Source organism: Musa acuminata, chromosome BXJ1-8 (genome assembly GCF_036884655.1).
Source record: "Musa acuminata AAA Group cultivar baxijiao chromosome BXJ1-8, Cavendish_Baxijiao_AAA, whole genome shotgun sequence".
Classification (NCBI taxonomy): Eukaryota; Viridiplantae; Streptophyta; class Magnoliopsida; order Zingiberales; family Musaceae; genus Musa; species Musa acuminata.
In genome coordinates, this window is record NC_088334.1 from 8859607 (window position 1) to 8885566 (window position 25960).

General features: G+C 40.7%; 3 protein-coding genes across 6 annotated transcripts; 1 reads left to right on the plus strand and 2 right to left on the minus strand.

Moving 5' to 3' along the window:
• Positions 1-2215: 2215 nt before the first annotated feature.
• On the minus strand, positions 2216-8923 carry LOC103993220 (dof zinc finger protein 1). 3 transcript variants are annotated; one of them, XM_018829688.2, is made up of 5 exons: positions 8698-8923; positions 7289-8232; positions 6300-7214; positions 4151-6213; positions 2216-2712 (listed from the first exon to the last, which is right to left on the minus strand). In XM_018829688.2, coding segments are annotated over exons 1-3 (969 nt in total). In that variant the 5' UTR covers positions 8722-8923; the 3' UTR covers positions 2216-2712; positions 4151-6213; positions 6300-7213. The 3 variants fall into 3 exon arrangements, with proteins under 3 accessions (XP_018685233.2, XP_018685232.2, XP_064934893.1); XM_018829687.2 differs by having other exon boundaries at positions 4220-6213; positions 6300-8232; positions 8698-8922; XM_065078821.1 differs by having other exon boundaries at positions 6300-8232; positions 8698-8922.
• On the minus strand, positions 2271-2705 carry LOC135589045 (ycf20-like protein). Its single transcript, XM_065081359.1, has one exon. The coding sequence runs from the start codon at positions 2703-2705 to the stop codon at positions 2271-2273; it is 435 nt and encodes a 144-aa protein (XP_064937431.1).
• Positions 8924-21233: 12310 nt separating the features above from the next.
• Positions 21234-25960, plus strand: LOC103993219 (uncharacterized). 2 transcript variants are annotated; one of them, XM_009413195.3, is made up of 8 exons: positions 21234-21772; positions 22164-23413; positions 23505-23595; positions 23694-23851; positions 23930-23981; positions 24532-24611; positions 24708-24801; positions 24898-25960. In XM_009413195.3, exons 2-8 carry the CDS (start codon positions 22232-22234, stop codon positions 25473-25475), a joined length of 2235 nt encoding a protein of 744 aa, XP_009411470.2. In that variant the 5' UTR covers positions 21234-21772; positions 22164-22231; the 3' UTR covers positions 25476-25960. The 2 variants fall into 2 exon arrangements, with proteins under 2 accessions (XP_009411470.2, XP_009411471.2); XM_009413196.3 differs by having other exon boundaries at positions 22256-23413.

Here is a 25960-nt window from a genome sequence, read left to right on the forward strand (position 1 = left end):
AGGAGAAAAATGACATCTTACACTATATATATATATATATATATATATATATATATATATTTGTGACATTTGTATTCAAATTTTAATTCAATAGATGATAGTATAATTTGCCTCATTATTTGCAAGTATAAAAAATAAATATTTTTGGAGAGGAAAAGGTCTTTGTGAATAGAATTGTTCGTCACATATTCAAGACATGGGCTGCAGCTATTGTTCCTTGGAAACTCCGTTAAGCTTTCATGGCTTCGTTTGCTAACGTGTTGACAGCATTAGCGACTTCTTTGATCCGTTCTGATATACTGATCAGCAGGAGCGACGCTACTGTGTTGATGGACATGGCTTCCATCGAGGGTTTGATCGATATTGACACTATAGAATATTAATCTATTAGATTATATACAATGGTATAAAATATATTATAAATATAATTAGATTTTGATTATAATATTTGATCAATAAAAAATAATTTAATTATGATATAATTATTTAAAAAATATTAAAATTAAATATATTAATTACTTGTTTATAAATAGAAATAACCTCATGCAAATTCAAGACTACATCATACAAATTAGAAGTTATTGATAGATTATATATCACTCACGTTACATTTATAGATAAGATAAAAGTTTTTTAGATTACATCAAAAAATATGCATGATAAATTTAATCTATTATTATTTAATTTTAATTTTTAATATTATTTTATATATAATAATAATAATATAATCATGATTTTTGTGCTTACATATTTTTCATGATTTATCGCTTAAATTTTATCACCTCCTGTATTATGTTGTTCCCTTCTCCATGTGGCAGATCAACACTTCGAGACTTTTTCGTTGACCTAAAAGTGCTCGACACTTCTCTCAACCACCTTTGATGAGTCGAAGCTCAATCTCATGTAAGTATTACTGAGGTGCTTCTTCGTATTGACCAGATGCTTCTTTTTTTTTTTTCAACCTCTTCATGTGAGAAAAATACAGAACCTTCGATGATCGTCAACTACCATTCCGTATGAACTCTTTGTTGGTGAACAAATGTACCGTAATTGATGAGTCAGCACAATCATTAGAGCATGTCTCAGAGGATCAATCGTAAAGAAATACTACATTCATGTTTGCAAGGAGCAAAACAAGTGAGGTATGATAAGACCACGTAATTAAAGTGACTTTGTCACGAAGTTGTGAGAGTTTATACAAGGGAAGAGAGCAGTAGTAAAGTATGGTATAAAAAAATGTAAAGGATCGACATCATGCAAAAGGTATCACTATCTTTTCCATTAGTAATATGTTATTAGAAATCAGCTGTGTACGCCAAAAATTGAGGGGCTAATTAAGTTTAACTTGCACTATATTTGATGACGAAGAAAAGGAATACAATAGGGCTCATTCGAGTCGATCAATCCGATTTAGCTCAACCTAAATTTTAGAGTTAGAGACAACTACATCGTAGTGTATTACTATTAATTTTAACATAATCATTTTGATCAAGATTTTACAAAATGAAATTCATAAGCTTTGAGTTGCAATAAAAGCTTTTGAATTAAACCAAGAAGTTTTCACATCACGGAGTCTTCCGCCACAAAAACTAGTTCGAGCACCAACAATTATGGTGTGAGATTGTAATTGGCGAGAACAGAAAAGAACTAAAGGAACTGAAAAAAAAAAAAAAAACTACTGAAAATGAAAGATATTTTAACTCATGATGACGAAAAAGATCGGAAGCATAGGAAGCAGGACGGCAATCACTATCTGCATCTCCTTTTACTCCCATTGCTGCCGAAGAAATAATCAGAATCTGCTACCTCAGAGTTTAATAATTGATATCTAAACAATAGCAGGCACCATGAACAACACACTTCTTGTGACGCCTCCTTGCATACCAATGGCTGCACCACAAAGCTGTTGATCCATACATCAAGAACAGAACCTCTTCAAACACGACCCAAAATAACTCATAGCAACCATAAGCAATTTCGTCATTGAACCTTGATAGGTCCTGCAGCTCCTGGACTTGGAAATGTTAGGCTCATCGAACCGGTTCAGAACATGCTTGAGAAGACACAAGACTATTAAGCGTTTAAAGACATTTTAGAGCAAATAGAAGAACATGGAAAAGGAAAAAAAAAAGAAAAACTACGGCACATCGAAGTCAACCAGTTGGCTCAAAAACAGCCGAACCCAGGGGAACTCCAGGCAATTGCCAAGCGAATCTGAAGAAACCAGGAAAGCTATTATTGATATAGCCAGGTCGAGAAACATTCAAGTTCTAACTTCCTAGCTTGAAGGCATCAACAAAGAGACCCAAGCATACACCAGCTTTCCAGTAGTTCACCATCACAATTAAGTTCTGCAACCTCCCTACGGGCGTAGTGAATGGTTTTCTATACATGAGCATGCCAATTCCCTCGATCACAGCCACCACCACGCCAGCCACCAGGACATCCCAGTCACCGGTCTGCCCTAGGATTGTTGCTAAAGCATTGGCTGTGTAGAAACCCAAGAGGAGGAGGAATATTTTCATCGGAAAGTTCTTCCGAGCAGCATTTAACTTTTCAAGAAGCTGTGCAGCAGCGGCTCGTACAATAGTGCCCAATCTAGTCCTGCCAAGCCCTGCATTATCCCCTAGGTTCTCTTGACCATTGCTACTAGGGGATCCACCTGTATCCAAGGCAAGGGCTGTCCTCCACCTGTAGCTTCTCATCTGATAACTAGTTTTCGAAAGGGGGGAAAAAAAAGAGTCAACTTATGAATTAATATCTGATAACTAAAATCCAGAACAGGAAAAAAAATATATATGCAATCACTAAAATACGGAATTAGGCTGATTTTTAAACCATCATATCTAGATAAATAACCTAAAATCCAAGAATTACTGGTAGTCTATAAAGTGTTCGATACGAAAAATGTCTTTGGCTGTCATGTCAAACGGTTGCCTCTTCCTATAACAGAATCTACATAAGAAGCATCTTTGATTGTTCTTAAGAAGAACTATGCATCTCTAATTAATCTCAGTAAGAAGCATGTTTACTTCCAAATGTTGGATCAGGCATATGGAAATGTCATATTATTAGTCACCCCGTTGCAATTTCATATCACAATACTTTGATTGAATCTTATGAAACGAAAGGACCACTACATTGTCAAACCAGTGAAACTTAACACATTCCAGATTGAAAAAGAAGATTAGCCTAGAAGAGATTGATGAGGTGCCGACAAGAATTTAAAGCACTAGAGCTAAATAATAATCTAAAGTTCCACAAAACAACCTACATAATCTCACTGTCAGACATCAACAGAAAAATTACCACCATCACCGAAATTTTTTTGTGATAATAAATGGCAAAAGTAATAGATTTTTAGTCAGGTTAGGTATCAGGAATTCATCACAAAACACAGTCTTATTGCTTCTGCTGCTGGTGAATGCCAAGAAAATTAAAATGAGAAGCTTATTCAGGAATGTCAGATAGTCTCAATTTTCACTGATCCAAGTACAGCATTCAGTCATGGACTGTGTTGCAAGGTTGCATCTTCTGCAGTTTTACTTCCTCTTTCAAACGATCGACATGAGTGAAGCACTTTCGGTTAGAAAGTGTTTCTCTAACTCAAGTAAATCACTTACCATGCAGAACAATCATACAAGCTAAAAGTTTCATCTCCAAGTAACCATACTGATGATAAAAGCTCTTTCAATCAAACTAATGGGGATGAGCAGTGTTCAGTTTGGTTCAGTAAGCAATGATTTCTAAAACCAAATCCTAGCTTCATTTGAGCTTACAACAGGCAACTTTGAGGACATTGAGTACAATGTATAGATCCATTTTAAGCTCAACCTCGACATGGTAGTCATCCCGATCACCAATTAGCTTCTGAACCATTGAATTTCCAAGGACCATTTTTGGTTTTATGATTGATGGCTTTGAACTTCCAAATTATTCCTAAAATCTTACAAAGAAAGTAATTTTTCTTGATGCTTTTCCGTATTGGGAGAGCAAAAGAGAACCCTAACCACCATGCGGCTAGCTTTTCGACTATAAATAGTAGAGAGAGAGAGAGCGAGAAGATGAATCGAGAACAAGAATAGAACATTAAAGCTCAGAATTCTCCATTGGAATCCCTAATTTAAACGCCTACCCAAATTTCACTCACCCCATTCAATTCTCTTTTTCTCTTCTCTTGGTATGCATCATGCGGAGGAGATAAAGAAAGGCGGCAGACCTCTTCGTTTCTTGGATGATGCCGAGCTTCGCCGGGGGCCGGCAAGTACATGGCGCCATATTCCCCCACCGCCAAGTCGCACCGCCGGTCGGGGGGAGAAGGGAATGCCTCTCAAGGCACTCCGAGTCCACCGACGGCAGGAACCGCTGCGCCAAGATCGCCGTCATGCCACCCCCGTCTCGAAATCTAAAGATTGTCCAACAAACGCTGCTGCTTCGCGGGCCAAGCGAAATCTCTGTGCGAGGATCCAAGATGCACCTCGGCCTCAGATCATCGATCGATCTGACGAACTAAGCCTATTGTCGTCCCCTGTCGTCGTCGAACGAAGCGGCCAGTGTTCATATGGGCCTTTAACGGACCAAATGATTCTGTTAATGGGCCGAACCGAAACATTCGTTTCCGTTCGCCAAAGGCATTTTGCCACCAAAGCCTATTCGTTTCCTAAGACCGTTCAATGGACGCCTAAGATGCAAGCCTATTCTTCCGAGCACGCTTGCCATCATTGTGCCGGTTGTTCACCGCAGGAACTCTGCTCGTCCTTGTAATCAAAGCAGGCCAACCAATGCAGTGCCCGATACATGTCTCAGAAGGATATCTTCTCATGCCATCCGGTAGTGGTCCATCAATCCTTTACTTGATGGCTTTCTTGCAGAACTCTGCACAACAATGGATATCTCCACGAACTGTGTACTGGTCGTGGTAAATGAGACTCCCTCCCACAAGCCACTCATGTATTGCTGTGAGGAGTCTTGGCAGAAACAGGAGAGAAACTACATGTTTCTCTCCTTTCTGGATAATGCTAGACCTTCGATACGAGACAGCAGTCAACTTCCTGTTCTCCAGCAAACGAAGATGGTGCACCCCATGCATTGGATTCACATGCCGATTCACTGTTTCTGAAGGGGCCCCTCGATGGAAGAAGGAAGAGGAGCAACAGGGAGATCATTCTATCATGACGTTGTCTTGTTCTGGTGTCTTGGAACTTGGTGACTGATGTTGATCGAAGTCCCCTCTACATCTTCCATCTTTCATATAAGACAATCGGAAACAAGGCAAGCAGATCAATCATCAAAAATGATAACGCCATTGTTTTGATTAGGTAAAATCCGTCAGCACCACCTGTTCCACCACAAGCTTAGATCGTAGAATTCATATCATTATCATTATAGGAGATGATTCAGTTCAACCCTTTTAGTCTTTTTAGAATTAGCTCTTTGATTTTTGGACCCCTTTCTCTCTCTCTCTCTCTCCTTGTGGCTTGTTGAATCTACAGCACCAAACAGAGAAGAAGCAGCAGCAGCAAAGATAGTGAGAGCATGAAATAAGAGATCCGACAAGTTCACGTGTTGATTCTTTGTCACTCGTACGTGAGAATTAAAACAGTGATAACATGGCGTCGGCACGAGTACGTTCGTCTGCTAGCTAGCGAACGCTGAAGCTCTGCGACAGTCCAATCGGGCCCTCGGCAAACCATTCAATGCAGCAGCTGTAGAATACCTTTCATTACCCAACCTATCCTTCCCTCGGCTGAATCATTAGATACGGCTTGCGTTGCATGCTCACAGCTTGGATTCCCTTCCATTCCATGTCGTCATGCTGATCATCATGATCCATCCATTACCTCTTAAAGGAGGGGGGAAAACTATGCGATACGTAGTAGAATGCAAGGCGTACTAGAATTGGGTAAGAGAGAGAGAGAGAGAGATGCGACGACAGCAAATCAAAAGGTCATGAATGCGTCAATAATGCTGATGAAAACGAAGGACTTTGGTACGAGCATCAAACGGAGACGGCAATGGATGTTCCTTGACTGGAAACTCGAAGGGTAGACGTTCCATTTACTGGCGTAATTGGCGGACCACGAGTGGCATGCAGACAAGCAACAGCATCACCAGATCATCAAAAGCATGTGAGGTGACATGGAGTGGGTGGCACGCCTTACTTAACGCCTACCTATCCCTGTTGGCTTATGGTGATCACAGCATGGGAGGTCCCTGTGGGAAAGACAATTCGATGGGGAAGATGAACTTAGGCAGCATGTGAAGAACAGACATCGTAGAGAAACTTGGATGTCGCTCACCTTCGGTAACAGAGCCTTTATTGTATGAAATAAGTAGCCACGTGTTGGTGTCAGCATCAAGACGAAGAAGGAATCATTCCCCATACCTCATCCCTAGGGGAATGTTTGCAGAGGACCCACATGTGAGTGGCTTCTTGGTAATCATGCATGGAGATGGTGTGTGTGGGGGGAAGGAATCATTAGTGTGGGGAAGCCAAGCTTGCATCAGTCTATGTTACATGAGGCGAGGGGAAGGGAGGGACAGAGGGGATGTGTCTTCCAATATCATAATGGAAGCAGAACAGTCGCCTAACACACACACACACTCGAGTATATGTAATCCATGCGAAGGGGAAGAAGTACTTCGAGGGGGTGGGGGAAAGGGGAGTGCGGCCATACCGACTTATTCCTTGGCTCTCCGCTGCTTCTCTGAGTGCGTTCACAGCTGGAGGAATCTCGATGGGGATGATGAGACATGACATCTCAGACCGGACGCAGAAGGGAAAGGAAAAATGACAGATAAAAAGCCAGTGAATACCATGAATGCTAACGCACGTTGTATCCTCAACCCCTTGTTCTGAGTGGTAGTAACATAAACAAAGAAGTGGGTGGGTAGTTTTCGCTTTTGCCCTAAGCTAGTTCTGGTCCATGCAAAGTCCACACTGTTGCTACAGTATGACCTGAATACCAAATCCATGAAAGCACAAAGGATCCCCATTCTTCTCCCATGCTTTTCAGTCTGTGGTGCAATGATCCCTACCAGCAAGAAAAGACACCCTCCCTCTTGAAGCCAACCCAAAAAGAAGCTTCACATGTCCATGGTGACGAGAACAGGGAGTAGTGATGGAAAGAAATGAAGGAGAAGGAACCTCATGTATCTTCTTGTCCTCTGTTAGTTCTCAGCAAATCCCGAATAAAGTGGTTCAATTCCATCATCTGAAACCAGAGCAGAAAGTAAATACACGCTCGAATTTTAGCTTTTGCTTCTTAGAATCAAGGAATGCTTCTACCATGAGCCTCCTCCGCCCATCATCCCATTCCAGAAGCCAGGAGGATGACCACCTTGGCTCCGGTTGTTCTCGAACTCAGCAGTGCTTGTATGGACTCCTGGCTTCAGGTCCTCAAAAGGGAACAACAGCCTTCCACCGGCACCCTCCTGCAACCCCTGCAATGATTCATACCCACCGGTACCCCCTTCTCCTCCCCCTCCGTCAATGCCTTCCATCGGGAAGCTAAGGGCAGGAGCCCTGAAGTCCTGCAACCCGAACCCGGTTGGGTATTCCGGCAGCGTCATCGGCACGAATGGCCCAATCCCTCTTGCGGTCATACCACTGCTCAGTAGCTCCATGGCAGAGAGAGCACCAACAGCATTGCATGGGTTGCTGCTGTTGTCGGTGTTGCTACTGTTGTTGTTGTTGACTGTAGTGCTCTCCAAGCCGGGGAAGTCATTGAACTCAGGGAGTGTAGGGTGAGGGAAAGCCAGGTTCAGGTCTTGTCCCTCATGGAACTTGTGAGAAGCAGAGAGCGAGATGGGAGGGGGGACGAAGTCGGTTGGGAGCTTTTTAGGGTTTGACACTACTGCAGATGTAGCGGTGGCGGTGGAAGAGGTGATCATGGAGGCGGCGGCGGTGGTGGTGGTGGTGGAGGAGGAGGAGACGGAGGACCGCTTGTTCTTTCTCGAGCCACCGCCTATAGGAACGTTTCTGAGAGATCCACCCTCGGTCCAATATCTCCTGCAGGTCTTGCAGAAGTACCTGGGCTGAGTAAGGCTGTAGTTGTTGTAGTAGCAGAACTTGGTGTTGGTGGAGTTGCACCGGGGACAGCTGAGCGCCTGCCCCTTGTGCGGCCTGGCCCTCCTCTCCGTCACCTGCGGCCTGGCCGTGGTGCAACTATTACTCCCGCTGGTGGTGGCGGTGGAAGACACCATCTCCGCGGGCTTCACCAGCCCTATTTCCTGACAACACCCACACCCCCCATAAGGAACACTAGACGTCACCAAAGAACTTTAGCAAACACAGACTACAGATAGATAGGTTTCTTGAGATCAGAAACGATGTGAGGTTAAGAAAAAGAGATGGAAAAAGATCGAAGCAAAGACAAGATGAAAGGGAAATCAGATGCACTTTATTCATCAACAATGTCAAAGCAAAGTGGCCTTTTTCATGTCACTGCTTTTATTGCACGAACTGCGGAGGGGGGAGGGAGAAGCAAAAGGTATTCCAGAGAGGAGGAGGCACGAGAGAATTAAAAGCAGATTAGGAGAGGCGAGGGTTGCAAGCTTCCAACACAAAGATCCACATCAATTTCAACACAGAGCATCAGGTCCTCCGACATCCACACCCAGCGACATAAGACCGAAGAGATCCCAAAAGCCAACCACGGAGTCACACCCAGATCTCGAGTCGTTAGATGTACGTACCTGATGCCACTGAGCAGTATCCATGGCGGCGCTCTCACAAGGCGTCAGGATCGCCAGGAAGAAGAAGAAGAAGCAGCAGCAGGTGGCCGGAGATAGAGAAAGAGAGGGAGAGCTTAGAGAAGGGAGCTATGACGGTGGTGCCGGCACGGATGGACTTGAGGGAGAGCAGCCAGCGATGGGATTCCAGTCGTCCAAAAGTCGTATTATTCTGGGGCTGGTATTTTAATGCCACCATTTCCATTTGCGTGGGCGTCTTGTCGATTGCTGCCTGTTCGCTTGTCCCGTCTGAGTGGATTGCAGTGTGTGATTCCACCACACTGCGGCATACGGTGCATCGGCGCCGAGGGAAGTCGGTGGCGTGATCAGCACGTGTTTCCATGGGAGACTATCACCGTCGATCCTCCGACGTCCGATCATTAGTTATCGACCTGCGAAATGTCATTAGGTGAATGTAATCGATTGTTTAAGGAGTTAACGAGGGGCCTTTATGGGTACAACAAAGTGGGGCCCTCGCAGATAAGTAGATGGCGGTGATTAACCAATTAGAAAACACATAAATCATTAGGGCCTGTCACCAGCCATCATTCGCCATCAATTGGTTGTTGGACACGCCATCATCGATGACATTCTCGATTGATCGGACCCAACGCTGGAGGGAGGACTTCGGTGAGTCGTTGTGAAGTTATCATCTTGGCTTAATGGAATCGATCCTTCTCGTCGACTCCTCTCGAGTCCAAGCAAGAGCGAAGAAAATTGTGGCAATCAATATTTTTATCCCGTAAAATTCGAATCTAAACTAAATACGAGGGATTGAATAGTATTTAAGGAAATTTATTTCAAATTAACAGACCCATCACGCAGTTTATCTCGAGAGATCTCAGGCAGATGTTGGCGTGACAAAGCTCTGAGTCCAAATCCTGGACAAGAATATATTCGAGGTCAAGTCCAAATCAAGATGGAGCGTCTTGACATCAACAAGTCTTCTGTCATTTTGCGTGTATCAGATGGCCATGAATCTTGAATCGCTCGGCCAATTCATCGGTGATGTCACATCCTAAGCATCTCAGTTTGTGTGGCACTGTCACACATTCCGGTTTCACATACGTGTATGGCTAATCAACATAGAGCGCGAGGAAGGGAGGCCTCAGGGAAAAGGAATGTGTGGGGAGGTACAGTTCATCAACTTGGATCACATACATACGTCAAAGAGCAAAAGTTTATTACTAGGATTACGATCATGTCAGGATTTGGATTAGAACTCAGTTCTGAGGATGCATGTTGAGATGTTAGGTGGTGGCCATTCATGGCAGAAGCTTGCTTAAATGGATGTTGGTCAGCACTGCTATAATCGTTGGCAATGATGGTAGGTAAGATCACTAACGTTGCTGCTCGAATCCCAGTACAAGGCATGCTATAGTTTTAGCCGAAGCATGCATGTCTTTTGTTCCATGGCGATGACTCGAGACATGTTTCAAGACTTCTGGGCAAAGCTGGCCTGCAACATCATAGGATGAACAGTGTTCCAAGTCTCATCATCCGTGTCCGGTTCGCCTGGATTCTTCGCTAGTGGAGCACTAGCGGAGGACGTGTATCAGATCGAAGTGTTTCTTCATCCGTGTCTCCATTTGTTACGATCCGATTCGAGTCTTAATGTACTACAGTCATCATCGTGCTCGTCTTCTTTCCCAGCGGCCATCATTCTCCGCGGAGTTCTCGACTGTGGATATGGAAGTTGTGGAGTGCAGACTTTCCATGGAGTGGTTCAGCTTCCCACACGTAGGCGTGCACTTCACCTCCCAATGGAATGGCTGCAGACCAAATCCATCGGTCAATGCTGTCTTACGACTTAAATTTTGTCTTCCATTGGTTTGTTGTGCCACCGTTTGAGACTCAGTGGATGGGTGGATATGTAGCAGCGTATCTGAGCCGGTGAAGCTTTCCACCGAAGAGAAGGCCATCAGCCACAGGTCACATCGCTGTGTTGTTTCCCCTTGTTTTGGTGCAGTAAACACGGAGCGAGTGGTCTCCTTCCATCGTCAACATCGGTTAGCTAAACAAATCGTCAGACGGTCAACCATTTAGATGTGAATTCCACGCGTTGCGAAATATTTTTCCTACCGTCTGCATCCTCGATCGTGGACGAGTTAGACCCGTTACAGTGTTGGAAAAAAAAATTATAGTGAAATAATTTTCTTTTCGTTATGTTAACTGCTATATCAAAATACTTTCCTCATCAAAAATATAAATTTATTATCAAAATATAAAATTATTATCAAAATACAGTATAAATAGTAAAATAATAAATTAATAACAAAATGAGACAAGGACGGTAGTCAAACTCAAACTTTCATTATCACCAATAATGATAATAGGTTTACAATAAGTCTTCTCTAGAATAACCAAAGGATCACAATAACATTAAGAACAAATATCTTGAAACATTAACATATCATCATCATCAAAATGGAATTCATAAAAAAAAAATTTTAAGTATCACAAAGTGGGTATAGCGGAAAAGTATCTTAGAGAGAACAAATTATAGATCGGTACCGTTAAGATTGTAGAGCTTATTGCAAGGATTCTTCACATAAAATTTGATCTAAAATCAACGAAGTTTTGTCGCTCGATCATCTAGCAAAAACTCTTAAAAATCTGAACTTTTGCTCCTTTTCTTTCTCATGCTGCTACTATTCCCTTGTCGCATGCACGCCTCGTTCGCTGAGCTACCCTCACTATGCACATCTCTTTTTTTTGTTTTCATTTTTTTTTTTAATGAATCAAATTTAGGCTTATTGTCCAAATCATCTAGTCCAAGCCCACGTATCGGCTGGACCCAACAATTCTACCCCTCCAGCACCTATGATGGGTTCTACTAAGTTCGCTCTTCGTCTACATGCTTCAAGCTTCTCCTTAGGCAAAGACTTTGTCAACATATCTGATCCATTCTCATTGGTATGCATATTTTTCTAAGTACAATTCTTTCATCTCAAGTACATCACGAATGCAGTGATATCTAACATCAATATGCTTGAATTTAGAATGATATATTGAATTCTTGGAGTGATGAATGACACTTTGATTATCACAATAAATAGTATATCCTTCCTGTTTCAAGCTCAATTCTTGTAGAAACTTTTTTATCCACAAAGTTTCCTTATATGCTTCAATAATTGCTATATATTCTGCTTTTGTGGTTGATAAAATAATGCAATTCTGTAACTTAAACTGCTAAGAGACTGCTCCCCCTATAAATATAATCAAGAATCCCGAAGTGAACTTCTTGGAATCAATATCACCTACTATGTCTGCATCTGTATACCCTTCTAGCATAGGTTTATCACTGCCAAAACATAAATACAATCTGGAAGTACCTCTTAGATATCTTAATATTCATTTCACGACTACATAATGTTCCTTACTAGGATTAGAGAAAAATCGACTGACAACTCCAACTACATGAGATATATCTAGTCTAGTACAAACCATAGTATATATCAAACTGTCTACTACGGATGAGTAAGACACTTTGAATATTTCTTCTTTTTCTTTCTCACTTGTAGGACATTGTTTCGAACTAAGCTTGAAATGACTTATAAGTGGAGAACAAACTGCTTAGGTTTTACTTATGTTAAATCTTTCAAGAACATTTTCAATGTAGATCTCCTTAGATAGCCAAAGCTTCTATTTCTTCCTATCATGAAAAATCTTCATACCAAGTATTGTTTTACCGATCCCAAGCCTTTCATAGCAAAAGACTTACTTAGTTTTCTTTTAAGCTATTTAATTTTACAAACATCATAGCCAACAATCAACATATCATCAATATATAGTAGAAGAATATTGAAATCATCATCTGAAAACTTCTTTGTAAACATACAATGATCAAATGTGGTTTTATTGCATCCTTGGTTCATCATAAAGGAATCAAATTTCTTGTACCACTGTCTAGGTGTTTGTTTGAGTCCATATAAGTTTTTCCTGTGCTTGCACACCATATTTTCTTTTCCTTTGACTTTAAAACATTCTAGTTTGAGTCCATATAAATTGCTCCATGTAAATTTCTTCTTCTAGGTCACCATGAAGAAATATTGTTTTCGCATCAAGTTACTCAGTTTCTAAATTTAAGCAGGCAACCAAACTAAGAACAACTCGGATAGAGAAAATTTTCACCACAAGAGAAAATATTTCTTTAAAGTCAATACATTTCTTCTAACTGAATCCTTTCACTAATACAACTAGTCGTACCTTGTATCTTTGTTGTGAGCTATTATTTTCGATCTTCAATTTGTAAACTCATTTATTCTTAAAAGCTTTCTTCTCTTTAGGCAACTTTATCAAGCCATAGTTGTGGTTCTCAAGTAAGGATCTCATTTCTTCTTGCATAGTTTTAACTCGCTCATTCTTATGCTCATGTAGAATAGTTTCTTGTTAAGTTTTTGGCTCTCCCCCGTTAGTAAACATAATATACTTATGTGGAGAATATATGGTAGATGATTGTCGCTCTCTTATGGATCTTCTCAATGGAATCTCAACCGGTGGTGGAAATGCTTATTTAGTTGGTTCAACATCATCAACTATAGGAGTATTATCACTGACATTCTCATCACAATCTTCTTGTTCATCTCTTCCATGATTATCATGAACTACAGGTGAAGGAACTAGACCCAAACTCCAAGGAATAATAAATAGAGTTTCTAATAATCTTCTTGTTCACTGGATCCCATAATTTGTACTCAAACTCTTCATGACCATATCCTAAGAAGATACATGCTTTTACTTTATTATCAAGTTTGGACCTCTCATCTTTGGGAATATGAACAAATGCTTTACACCCAAAGACTCTCAAGTGATTATAAGATATATATTTTTCTTTCCAAACTCTCTTTGGAACATCACCTTTCAAAAGAATTGATGAAGAAAGATTTATAAAGTCAACTGTAGTTCTCACGGCCTCCGCCCAAAATGACTTAGGTAACTTTGCATAGGATTCTTTCTTCAATGGTTCTATTCATCCTTTCTGCCACACTGTTCTACTGAGAAATTTTAGGAATTATTTTCTCAAGCCTGATACCATGGAACTTGCAATAATTCTCAAAAGGATCCCTATACTCGCCACAATTATCTGCTCGAACGTACTTTAGCTTTCTGCCAGTTTTTCTTTCAATATTGATATGAAACTCTTTAAAAACATCGAGTACCTAGTCTTTAGATTTCAAAGTAAAAACCCATACTTTTCTAGAATGGTCAATGAAAGTAACAAAATAAAGAGCACCTTTAAGAGTTTTAGTTTGCATAGTACAAATATCAGTATGAATCAAATCAATAACATCTGATCTTCTAGATGATGGATATGCATGAAAGGTAACTCTATTTTTTTCTAACTAAGCAATGATCGTAAGATTTAAGAGATGTACCTTGCAACTCTGGAAAGAACCACTTTCTAGCAAGAGTTTGAAGTCCCTTCTCGCTGATATGACCAAGCCTCTTATGCCAAAGATTTATATTTTCATCATTCTGAATTGCATTAATCTCTTCTTTGTGTAGCTTAGCTTTCATAATATAAAAAGAGTTAAATTTCTTTTCTTTTGCCACAATTAAAGAACCTTTAGTGAGTTTCCATTTGTTTTCACCAAAATAGTATGTAAACCATTCATCAAGTTAAGATGAATATTTGGAACATGTCTGACTTATTTGAGTATCAATTTGCTCTCAATACGGGTTTCCAAGCAGATATCTTCAATACCCATAATCTTATATGTACCACTGTTTCCCATTCTAACATTACCAAAATCACCAACAGTGTAAGATCTAAAGATCACCATGAGAAGTAACATGAAATGAAGCACCAGAGTCAATTACCTAGTTACTATCCTGAGCTGCCAGACTGATATAACCGTCATCACAAATAATAATGATATCACCTTCAACACCAAATGTATTGGTCTTTTTCTCATTTTTTTTATTGCATTCTGTTCTCGCTTCCAAAACATACACTCTTTCTTCATGTGACCTGACCTATTATAGTGAAAACATCATTTGATATCTCTTATAGACTTCTTCTATAACCATATGAATTTCTGATATGACTTCTTCCACGTCTTTCTTGTTTTTCAGTAATAGATGCACCAATAGAAGATTCTCCCTGTTCTTTCCTTCTAACATCTTTATTTAGTAAATTGTCTTTAACCGTATCTATATTTAAAGTCCTCTCATGGAGTTATAAATTATCACCACATATGTTTCTCAACTTTCTAGTAAAGAGATGAGAAGTAATAATCCTTGCATCTCATCATCTATATTCATTTTCATAACAAACAGCTTGTTTGCAAGACTCTGAAATAGACTTATGTGCTCAACAATGTTATCACCATCTTTATACTTCAAATTTACAAGTCTTCTGAGGAGAAAATTTCTATTTCCCATTGTTTTTTTCGCGAAGAGATTTTCTAATATTTTCCAAACAACATCAGCTCTGGTTTCATCAGAAATATCTTCATGCAAATTTATATACATCCATCTTCTAATATAAGCAATAGCTTTTCTATGTTGAACCTCTCATTTCTTATCTTCCATATTAGAAGGTTTATCTTTAACCTTGATGGACTTATACAAATCTTTGCAATAAAATAAATCTTCCATCATACGCCTCCAAGTGGAATAATTTGATTAGTTCAATTTAATCATATCATCTGACTTCTCTATTTCAATCACACAAGAAACAAAACTAGCACCAAACAACCTGTTGCTCTAATACCAGGAAAAACTATTATAATGAAATAATTATTTTCTCTCTTTGTGTTTTAAAATGGGTTCCTCATCAAAATACCAACTTGTTACCAAAATGTAAATATTAACCAGAGTAGTATAAACACTAGAGCAATAAATCAATCACAAAGTGAGATAACAATTTTTTATGTGGAAAACCCGATGCGGGAAAAACCACGGGACTGTAGTCCACCTCAAACTTCCACTATCACCAATAATGATAACAGATTTACAATAAATCTTCTCCAGAATAACTAAAGGATCATAATAATATCATGAACAAATATCTTAGCTCAACATTAACATATCATCATCGTCAAAGATGGATTTTATGAAAAAAAAAATTTAGATCTCATAAAATGGATATAGCATGAAAGCACCTTAGAGAGGACAAACTACACATCGTTACCATTAAGATTATAGAGCTTGTTGCAAGAATTCTTCATATAAAATTTAAGTCAAAATCAACCAAGTTTTGTCGCTCGATCATCTAGTAAAAACCTTCAGAAATCTTAACTTTTTCCCATTTTCTCTCTCTATTTCTTTCTCATGCACGCCTTGTTCGCTACTCTCACTATGCATGTCTCTTCCTTTTTATATTTTTTTTTAATAAATCAGATTTAGGTTTATTGTCCAAATTATCTAGTCGAAGCTCGTATATAGGCTGGACCCAACATGCATGAAGGAGTCGATCTTTATCGACGAGTGAGTAAATTAGTACATACATATATATATACCAAGGGTTATGGTTAAATATATAGATATACCGACTATTTTGATGTATATATTGATCGATTTTGGTTTGTTTAAAATTTTGATAAAAAAAAATCATCGATTAATCATCATATGTTGCCTCCATTTCATATTGTTCAGGTAAACAAGAATCGAGACCAAACTATTAGAGACAAATATTAGAGATCAAATGAAGGTTGTTAGAAGTGGTTGAGGATTGTCACTATGTAGAATATTTTTATAGAATATATTATCCCTTTACAATATATTAAAACTTACTTTAGTGCATGATCAATTTTCATCGCTCGTGTTTGTATGTATATATCTCGGATTACTAACTCAAGCATCAGAGAAATTAGAATGAAAATTTTTTTCTTACCTCGATCTTCGAAAATGTGATACCTCAAAAATATGATATTTTTATTTTGAAATTACTTTGGACAATCCTATACATATAAGATTGGCTCATGTCATATTCATGAGGACGTCGATAACATCTTCTCATGACACTATAAAAAATATTATACTTATTTATTATCACATCTTAATTTGTTTATCTTTTTCGATCTATCTAATCCATATGTCAAATATACGTATGTTTATTAAAAATATTTCATTCTTTCAGTTCTTCAGCTAAATCATAAAATAAAATAGTAGGATGATTCGATCATCTTACTATAATGAAATACGAAGATGATAATTGTTTTTACATCTCATTACTGTAAGGATTAAACACAACAAATCCAAACATAACAGTATCCAATAAAACAAAATTTACTGATTGTGAGAGCAAAGACGACCCAAATTAATCCCGATAAAGAAAAAGAGAGGTAAAGAGAAAGTAGGCACAGTCTCCATGTCCTTTATTGTACTTTGAAGGACTACTCCGTGCGGATCAAAGTACTTAATTTCCCATGGCCCCACCAACCATGTCTATGAACATGAGAAGATGTATTATCCCTTTCGTGCCTCAGCCACTCATCATGATACCAAACAAAAAAAAAAGTAATCTTCTATAGCTGACAGATGCTATCTCTAAATTGTGGCCAGAAATATGAACCTTGCAAAAGTCTGCAAGGCACAGAGAGAGAGAGAGAGAGAGAGAGATTCACTGTCTCTACTGGCTGATTAGAGTCTATCCAAAGCCCTCTTGATATCCAACCTAACATGCTCTTCCACTCTCCATTAATTGAAAGCTTAATCCATTCAGATCCAGTGCAGTAACCTAAAATGGATATGGACCTCAAAACTTTCTACCATCTACTCAAGCCAGCAAACAATAATGTCATCATGTATGTACACATATATTCTCATATACATTGGGGTTAGTAAGTATTCTTAACTTGGTAGAGTCAATATTCTGGAGGGAGAAGAAATTTTAATAAGAAAAAAATTCTTTTTAAGGAAAGGGTCTTGTTTTTTTTCAAAAAAATTATATATGTTTCTAATTTCTCCAAAATAAAAAAGTTTAGATATTATTATTTTATAAATATTACATGTATCTCTAGATTTTGATCTGAATAAGATGTGAGAAAATATTTTAAATGCTCTTAGGTTTCTCTCTAGTGAATTTAGACACGGTGAGAGAAAAATATTAGAGAAATTTTTTGAAATTTTTGTGAGAGGGTACAGAAATGAGTTTGTGCTAAACTCAATGGTATTTATAATTGATAATAAATAATTTAATTTCTATTGACTTTCTGAAGTGTTTTAGCTTGGAAAGTCTTCATATATTATTTGAAGTAAAGGCATCAAGATGGAAATTTCCTGCTCTTTTTCAAGTATTTTATTCTTTTAGAAATTGTTAAGTACAAATGCTGTACGCACTTGAGATGGTTCGATCTTTCAAGCCAAACGTCCATCGTTGCTCGCTCGGCCCATTGTCCATGTTGTTCCCCAAAGTAAGTGTTGGGCCCAATCTTAGAGAAACCATGTGGAATACATGCATACCATGCGAAGGCAGTGCAAACACACTTGACACCGTCAATGGAAATGGATTGACTTGGACACCGTGGCATGCCTTCTCTGTCAAAGGATCCATTGGCTCCAAAGCAGAAGTCCATTTAGTGCTACTACCGAAAAGATAGCGGCCACAGGGGTCAAATCAAGAGCACACTGCTTGGACTTGACTTGTATTGGGGTGAGGAGGACACCAACTGCGACCATTTCAAGCTCCAAAGCAGAAGAATCGGTCCGGTTATCGACCTTAACAGATACAAGGTTGCTTTCCTGCTAACCTGAGATCGATGTATTCCCTCTCTCTCTCTCTCTCTCTCTCTCTCCTTACTAACTATTCGCTTGGTGGAAGGGGGGAGAAGAAACTGTTGTCTCTATTTGATATAGCATATTTTGCCATTCACTTCACGTGACATCTGTAAACCGACACATCACACCAAGTTAATGCAGCACCACGAGCCAAGACAAGTTAGCCACCTAATGTCATCCCTTTACATCCACTTCCCTCGAGGCTATATAGGTGTGGCACGATCATGTACCAAGCCACACACGAGACGAAAAACAACATCGAACGAGACTTAATTGAGCAGATCAGACGACGCCTGCACCAAAAGTACGGGCCAATCACCTATAGCATTAGTGGGCATTAAACACCTATGTACGATAACGATCAAGGATTATTAAAGTTGCTACGTACGATCGCACGTAGAAATAGGTATAAAAGCAATCCCAAGAACAATACCGAGAGGGTCAAGAAAAAAAACATTCATAGATTCTCCCAAACTCTCAAAACCTTTGCTAACTTAATCATCGCCTTCATTTGTGGGAACATGGGTCGTAACCCTTCAACCCGACTCCAAGTCAATACAAGCTCAGAGATCACACTGATACGCATTGAGATACGCCAAGCCGAGCTAATACCTCGACCACAGTATTAATGGTACAAAACACCATCCATATTATATACTATCATTTGAAATCTTTCCACCAGCTGACATTCTTTTAATCTCTCTCTTCTTCCACGGATTGGACTGCGAAGGGATGGCGTATATCTCGTATCTCGAATGATTCATCAATCGATTAGTTGCTGATTTCATTAGAATCTCACAGTATACTAAGTCTGCACAGCGAGGAGTTCTCTGGCGTTGTCATCGACGCAACGATCGAGCACTGAGAAACCATGCATGCACGTGGACAGCAAGATATGCCCACGTAACATGGATCGAGAAGCTCCATAAACTACTTGATATATAGCTGATTTCAAATCATTACCAGCAAAAAAATCTACTGCGTAAAGATTTCCTTCCTCGTTATTTTTCTTCTTAACCTAATCGCATCCATCAATTATCGCAAACATATCCGCTGATCTGTCCACGACCTCTCCAACAGGGATCTCTAATCATTGAACCCAAACTTGCACAGGTGCAGCCTGTTTTGTTTATGTTCCACGCGCATATCGCAAAGACTGCAAACATAAGACAATGCAGGTGTAATGTTCCATCACATCGACTTCTTTGAAAGAGGCACGGTCTTCGTGTGGCAACAACTGGTTAGACATCAAGACAAGGAATGATTGAGCTACTGCTAAAATAATTGCCACCTAATGACTCATGCGGATCACTGTGGGGGCAAGAAACAAGCATGCTTTAGCAGCCCTAATCAGAGTGAGAGATCTCGTTGGTGTTGTGCTTCCTGCAAACCCTAGAACATGGTGGCACATGGATAGTGCATGCATTTATTCGATGGGGATGACAAGACACATCTGGAACCCAACATAATCTTACAAAACAATGTGAGAAGGGTTTTTGCGAGGATGTGAAAAGGCAAACGCTACCAAGTTGACTGTTCTTTGTGGTGGACTATGACCGGCACTTGTGTCGCCTTGTCGTATTAGTGCCGCGTATACGAAACACGGTGCGAGTACGTGGCGCAGGCATGGCCATCAGTGAGGAGGGCCACGTGATCCAACCTCCACCATCCGATCTGCGACGCACGATCAAAAGGCGGCGAAAAGAAGGGTGCTGCTCTCGTGTCTTCATCGAGCCACCACCGAGGAAAACTCGTGGCCCCCACTCGTCGGACCAACTAAAAGAAGCCCCTTCCCGTCTGATGGCTGCACCGCGTCAGATTAATGGGATTCCAGAATTTAAAGGAAGTGACTTATCTGTGAAATCTAATCATATTTAGATTTAATTAAATACTCAAAATTATAGAAGCTACGGGAGAGAGCGATGAACGGCAAGAGTCAAATCCAAGTGTTGACTTGAAAAGGAAGCAGGCAGAGGTGGTCGCGGCTGGCGGCGCCATGTTTGGGAAGACAAAGAAACCAAGAAACCCCACCGTAAACGACGCCGACGGATGACCGTCACCTGAAAACACCACCACCACCACCACCGCTCCACAACTTCCCAGACATCTCATGTCATGTCATGTTCAACCGATATCCTTCTCTGGTCCATGCATGACCATCACAGCTTTGTGCGTTTCTCCCATCCCATAAAATCCGACCGTATTACCTAAAATTATATTTACACGATAATATAAAACAAATACCATAAAAAAAAACATCACCATATCCACCACCTTCTCTTTCGGGTCTCGAGAATTGTAGTCTCATCGCATTTACTACTTTCCCAAAACATATCAAATAAATGCTCCACCAGCATAGAATAAAATGATCATCTAAAGTTGGGGGCCTATTTTCCAGACACGCTTAACCAATTAACATCTAAAAGAATGGATGCACGTGTTCTGAGATTCGCGCGTGATCTTGATGATCAGAGTCGATGGACGGCTTGGATGCTCCATCGCAACCCAAATCGTGCGATCAAAAGGCTTTGGGTTTCGATGGCGCCCATCAGGGTCGATGCGAATCTTAAGGCCCCCGAGTGAGTCGTAGAAAGCATCGCCGTTACGTTAATCCACGTAAGAAGCAGGGAACACACGTCCGAGTTGACGTATGCGGACCACTTCCACTGCGTTCCCGGTTTGACTTTGGACTGGGAATGGGGTTGAGATGAAACCGTCTTAAAGAGAATAAAACGACAGCGGCGTCGATGAGGTTAATGATATTGTTAGGAAGGGGAAGGGGAAGGGGAAGGGGGTAGGCGTCAGTGCAAGAAGGGAGCAGGGAGCAGGGGATTTCCGTCTTTTGGTCGGGCCAGAGAAGAAACCGGATCAGATTTGGGAAGCCACAGCCAGCAGCTGTTGCTGCCGCTGCTGCTGCAGAAAGAGAGAGAAAGGAAGGGAGCAGGAGCAGCAGCTGCAGCAGAAGCAGCGGCGTGAGGAGAGAAGGAATGACATAAAAGGTCGCAGTACACACATGGAGGGTCGAAAGCAAAACAAAGCGAAGCCAAGATAACATATATCGTACCGAGAGAAAGCGAGTGCCGGAGCGCGAAGCCTTCGAATCTCGTTCCTCGCGCCACCGAACTCGGAACTCGAGATTTCTGCCCTCGGTTTCTTCCCCTTCCTTTACTGCAAGATCGGTGTTTTATTGCTGGGCAGTCGAAATCTCCGAATTGGAGGCGGGAGGGGAAGGGAACCGGTGAAACGGGATTGCTGCCGAAGATAGCTCGCCTCGGATCCTTCGGGTGGTGCCCGGCCCCTGATGGGCCTCCAGGTGAGATGCTCCTGTTCTATTCGGCGTCATATGTGGAATTTTCGCGCAGATTATTTGTTCTGGATCGAAACTGCTTTCTTTTCGTGTGATTTCCTGCTCTCTTTTTTTTTTATCGAAATCGAATATTTACCTCTTTGAGCTTTGGGGCTTCGGCGTCTCCTCGACTACAATTGGGGATTGAGGCCTTCTCATGGATGGAGAGAAGTCGGCATTCCCTTTTAGGACAATTGTTTTCTATTTTTAATGTATCCCGTAGCACCCGCACCTTGGTAGCGGGATTCGTTCCCTCTGGTTGTGACCGGTGATCTGTCTTGCAATCAAGGCAATCCACGGTGCTGAATCTGTCTAGATTTGGGACATGTATTTATATCCACGCTTACTGTTTTTGCAGAGCGGATGAGGGTGTTGCTTGGGTGCACCGAGGTCTTCCTTTTTCTCCCTTGAGAGAAGTGTGAAATCATGGCTCATGGTTTCATGTTTCAGGAAGAAGAGGAGGATCTATTTTTCGAGGCGCGGGAAGACATCTCCTCGGTGTTCGATTCTTGTCCCAGCACCCCAACAAAGGACGATATTTTGCCGGAGGATCAGTTCATCAGTCGAGCACCGGCCGGTCCCTTGTTCGACGTCTGGATCACGAGTCCCGACGGCGTGAAAGAACGCCGAGATAAGTTCTTGAGATGGATGGGCATGGATCCCATGAGCGGCTGGCTTCGGAGCTCCACCTATCGAGTTGGACAGATACAGGTCGAAGATGAGATCCAGCCAGACATCGACAGGATCGTGTCGGATATTGGGTCTGTGCCAAGAGGCTATGATACGGAGTATAACCTTTCAGTCTCCAGCCGGTCGAGAGAGGACGCGAGCACATCCTGTGAGGAGGTCTCGGAAGAGAACTCGATATGCAGAATCAAGAATTCGGATGATTACGTGAGAAGCCTTCATGTTGTTGGTTCGAACCGGATATATGATCAATTCAAGAGAAGTTTGGGTCCACTGTCTTTTATCCAGCGGCTCATGCATCGACAAGGTAATGCATCAAGAAAATCCGACATTTCTGTGCAGAAGAAGAGGCTTGGGTGGCTGTGTAGATTAGGTAGTGGGGTTTGCATTGATAGAAAAATCTCTCTGTTATCATGCATAACAGATAGGCAAGGTGTGGAGTGTAATTCATCTTCTTCAGACAAAGATAAGAATGGAATTGGTGAGTCTGGGAGAGTGAAAGTTAGGCCATTGAGAAAGTGGTCAAAGGTATTGTCTGCAGTCTACAGAGGGCAAGACATCAAAGCACATGATGGTGCAATCTTGACCATGAAGTTTAGCACTGATGGACAGTACTTGGCCAGTGGAGGTGCAGATGCGATCGTCCGGGTGTGGCGTGTCATGGAATGTGAAAGGACAAATGAAATCAGTATTCCCGACTATGATCCTTCGTGCATATACATCACAGTGAATGATAGTGGCAAGTTAACTTTGGTGCACGCTGATAGGCTCAACAAGTCCAAGTCCAGGGGTATGAGGACAACTGCAGATTCAGCATGTGTGGTTATTCCCCCTGCTGTTTTTCGGCTATCTGAGAAACCGGTACATGAATTCCATGGGCATGTTGCAGATGTGTTGGATCTCTCATGGTCATCAAATAAGGTCTGTCACCTTCTTTAATCGACTGTTTTTGTGCCTACGATTTTTCACTTTTGCTTTCAAGAGTCCTGATTCTTCAATTATTTCCATGCAGCATCTATTGTCATCTTCCGAAGATAAAACTGTTCGCCTGTGGCAAGTTGGATCTGATAGCTGCCTCAAAGTTTTTCCCCATACGAATTACGGTAGTTGCTTATTGTAACGTAGTTATGTTATTTTTGTGAATCTTTTTCTTCTATTCATTCTGATATATTCCTCTGTGGTTATCAAATAAATAATGCAGTGACTTGTGTTCAATATAATCCCATTGATGAGAATTTCTTCATAAGTGGATCCATCGATGGAAAAGTTCGTATTTGGGATATTTCAGGAGGTCAAGTTGTGAATTGGGTTCATGTTGGAGAAATAGTCACTGCAATTTGTTACCGGCCCGATGGAAAGGTATTTAGTCACTTTCTGATTGTTTATGAAGAATTGATGCTGAAGGAAATCTATATGAATAATTCATGGTTCTTACAGGGATTGGTCGTGGGCACCTTGACAGGCAATTGTTGCTTTTATGATGCATCAGGTAATATTAACTTATTAGCGGATTTATAAATTCTTCTGTTTGCATGTTTCATATCATTGCATGAATCATAAATACTTGATCCATATTTATACAGTAGTTCTGTCAGTGGTCGAGTTATTTTTATAACATCTGCGTGGTGTTTTGTTTTGGCAACCTTTGTTTACGGGCTATCTTTCATGGGATATGCCATCTCAATATGAAGATATATTGAGATATATGGGTAAAAAATTCATCAGCTATGTCAGCCTCGATGGTCGCATTTCTGTGTAATATAGAAAGTCTCGATCAGTTAGTTATACATTTTGATACTGATTAGTAGTGAAATATTAACATGTTTGAAATATTGAACCTTAAAAACATTTTTAATGAAAATAATTGTTCAAACTATCGCATGCCTATTTAGCAAAACATACTTTTTGATGTATATGCTGCCTGAAGATGTGACAATCAATTCTGCAGAGAGTATTGTGTTTTAACGGCGGTTTGCTCTGTATCTTTGTTGTATAATTTTGTATGAAGTCACTTATTTCTCCTATTGTATACGTGACAGGTGACTATCTGCAAATTGAATCTCAGATATCCTTGCAACGCAAAAAGAAGTCCCCGACCAAGCGGATTACTGGATTTCAGGTAGCTTGCAGAGAACATCAACTATTCATGCTTGGCATAAATTCTTAATTGCTCTCGTGTAATTTCTTACTTCTGTAAATTGGTTTTTACCTACAGTTTTGCCCAAGGGATCCTCAAACTTTGATGGTCACTTCTGCAGACTCATGTATTCGAGTTTTTGATGGGATTGACTTAGTCTCCAAGTACAAGGGTCTGTGTTCATCCTATCCTCTTGATCATATCAACCACTTTTCACAAGAAATGTTGTTGGTCCATCATCCTCACTTCTTTTACTTTCTATTTTCAGGTTTTCATAATGGTAGAAGTCAGATATCTGCTTCTTTTACCGCAGATGGGCAGCATATCATCTCTGCCAGTGAGGATTCCAATGTCTATGTCTGGAGCAGCCATAATGCCCCAGTCTCCAACCATGTTAAGAGCAGACGGTCTTGTGAGCATTTCTTCTCCAGTAATTGTTCCATTGCATTAAGTTGGCACGGTTTCAAATCTGGAAATCGGATCTCTATGACCTCTGAGGTTTTCCATTCCCAACAAGTCAACAGTGAGCAAGCGGGAGGCACAAAAGATGAATCTAAAGGTCGCTTAGAAGATTCGAATGGCAATGACACCCTGTTTCTGTCACCTTCTCATGGTTTTGCTCTGGGCCATGAGTTCTCAAAGTTTATGCCAAAGTGCTCAGCAACATGGCCAGAGGAGAAGCTACCTTTGAACTCTGCTGCACCTAACTTGTCCAAATCCCACCACAATTTCTTGAAGACATCTTGCAGGAACACTTCCCATGCCTGGGGTCAGGTGATACTAACTGGTGGACGGGACGGATGGATCAGGTCCTATCAAAATTTTGGTTTGCCTGTACATCTATGACTGATTTGGCCAACACATGGGTATGTTGGGAGTCACCATCAAATGATCATCGCGTAGACTTTTGCTGCCACTTCTCTTCGACCAAAGCCAAGCTTCTGGCTATGACGATGCAGCTGATCCATTTGAGGATCGTACCGTACAACGGAGATCACATGCTCATTGGTCCTGCCAAAATTTGCATGGTCCCTCGCTGCGTACTTATGCTTGTGGTCCTTGAAAATCTTGGCAGCATCAACAAATCATGGTAGGCTCATGAGGTTCAAGTTCTTGCAGACTTGTGCAGTGTAGATGAGATTTTAAAGTTGATATTTCTTTTCTCCTTTGGGGTTTGTAGATATTCTCCAGTTACATTACAACAAATTGTATAAGGTATCCCCGTCGCCTACTGCAACAAGTGGCAGACAGGGGGTGAAAAGAGGGGGGGTTAGAGTTACTGTTGGATAGGGCAATATGATTTAGTAAAGCTGATTCTTTTATTTGTTCAA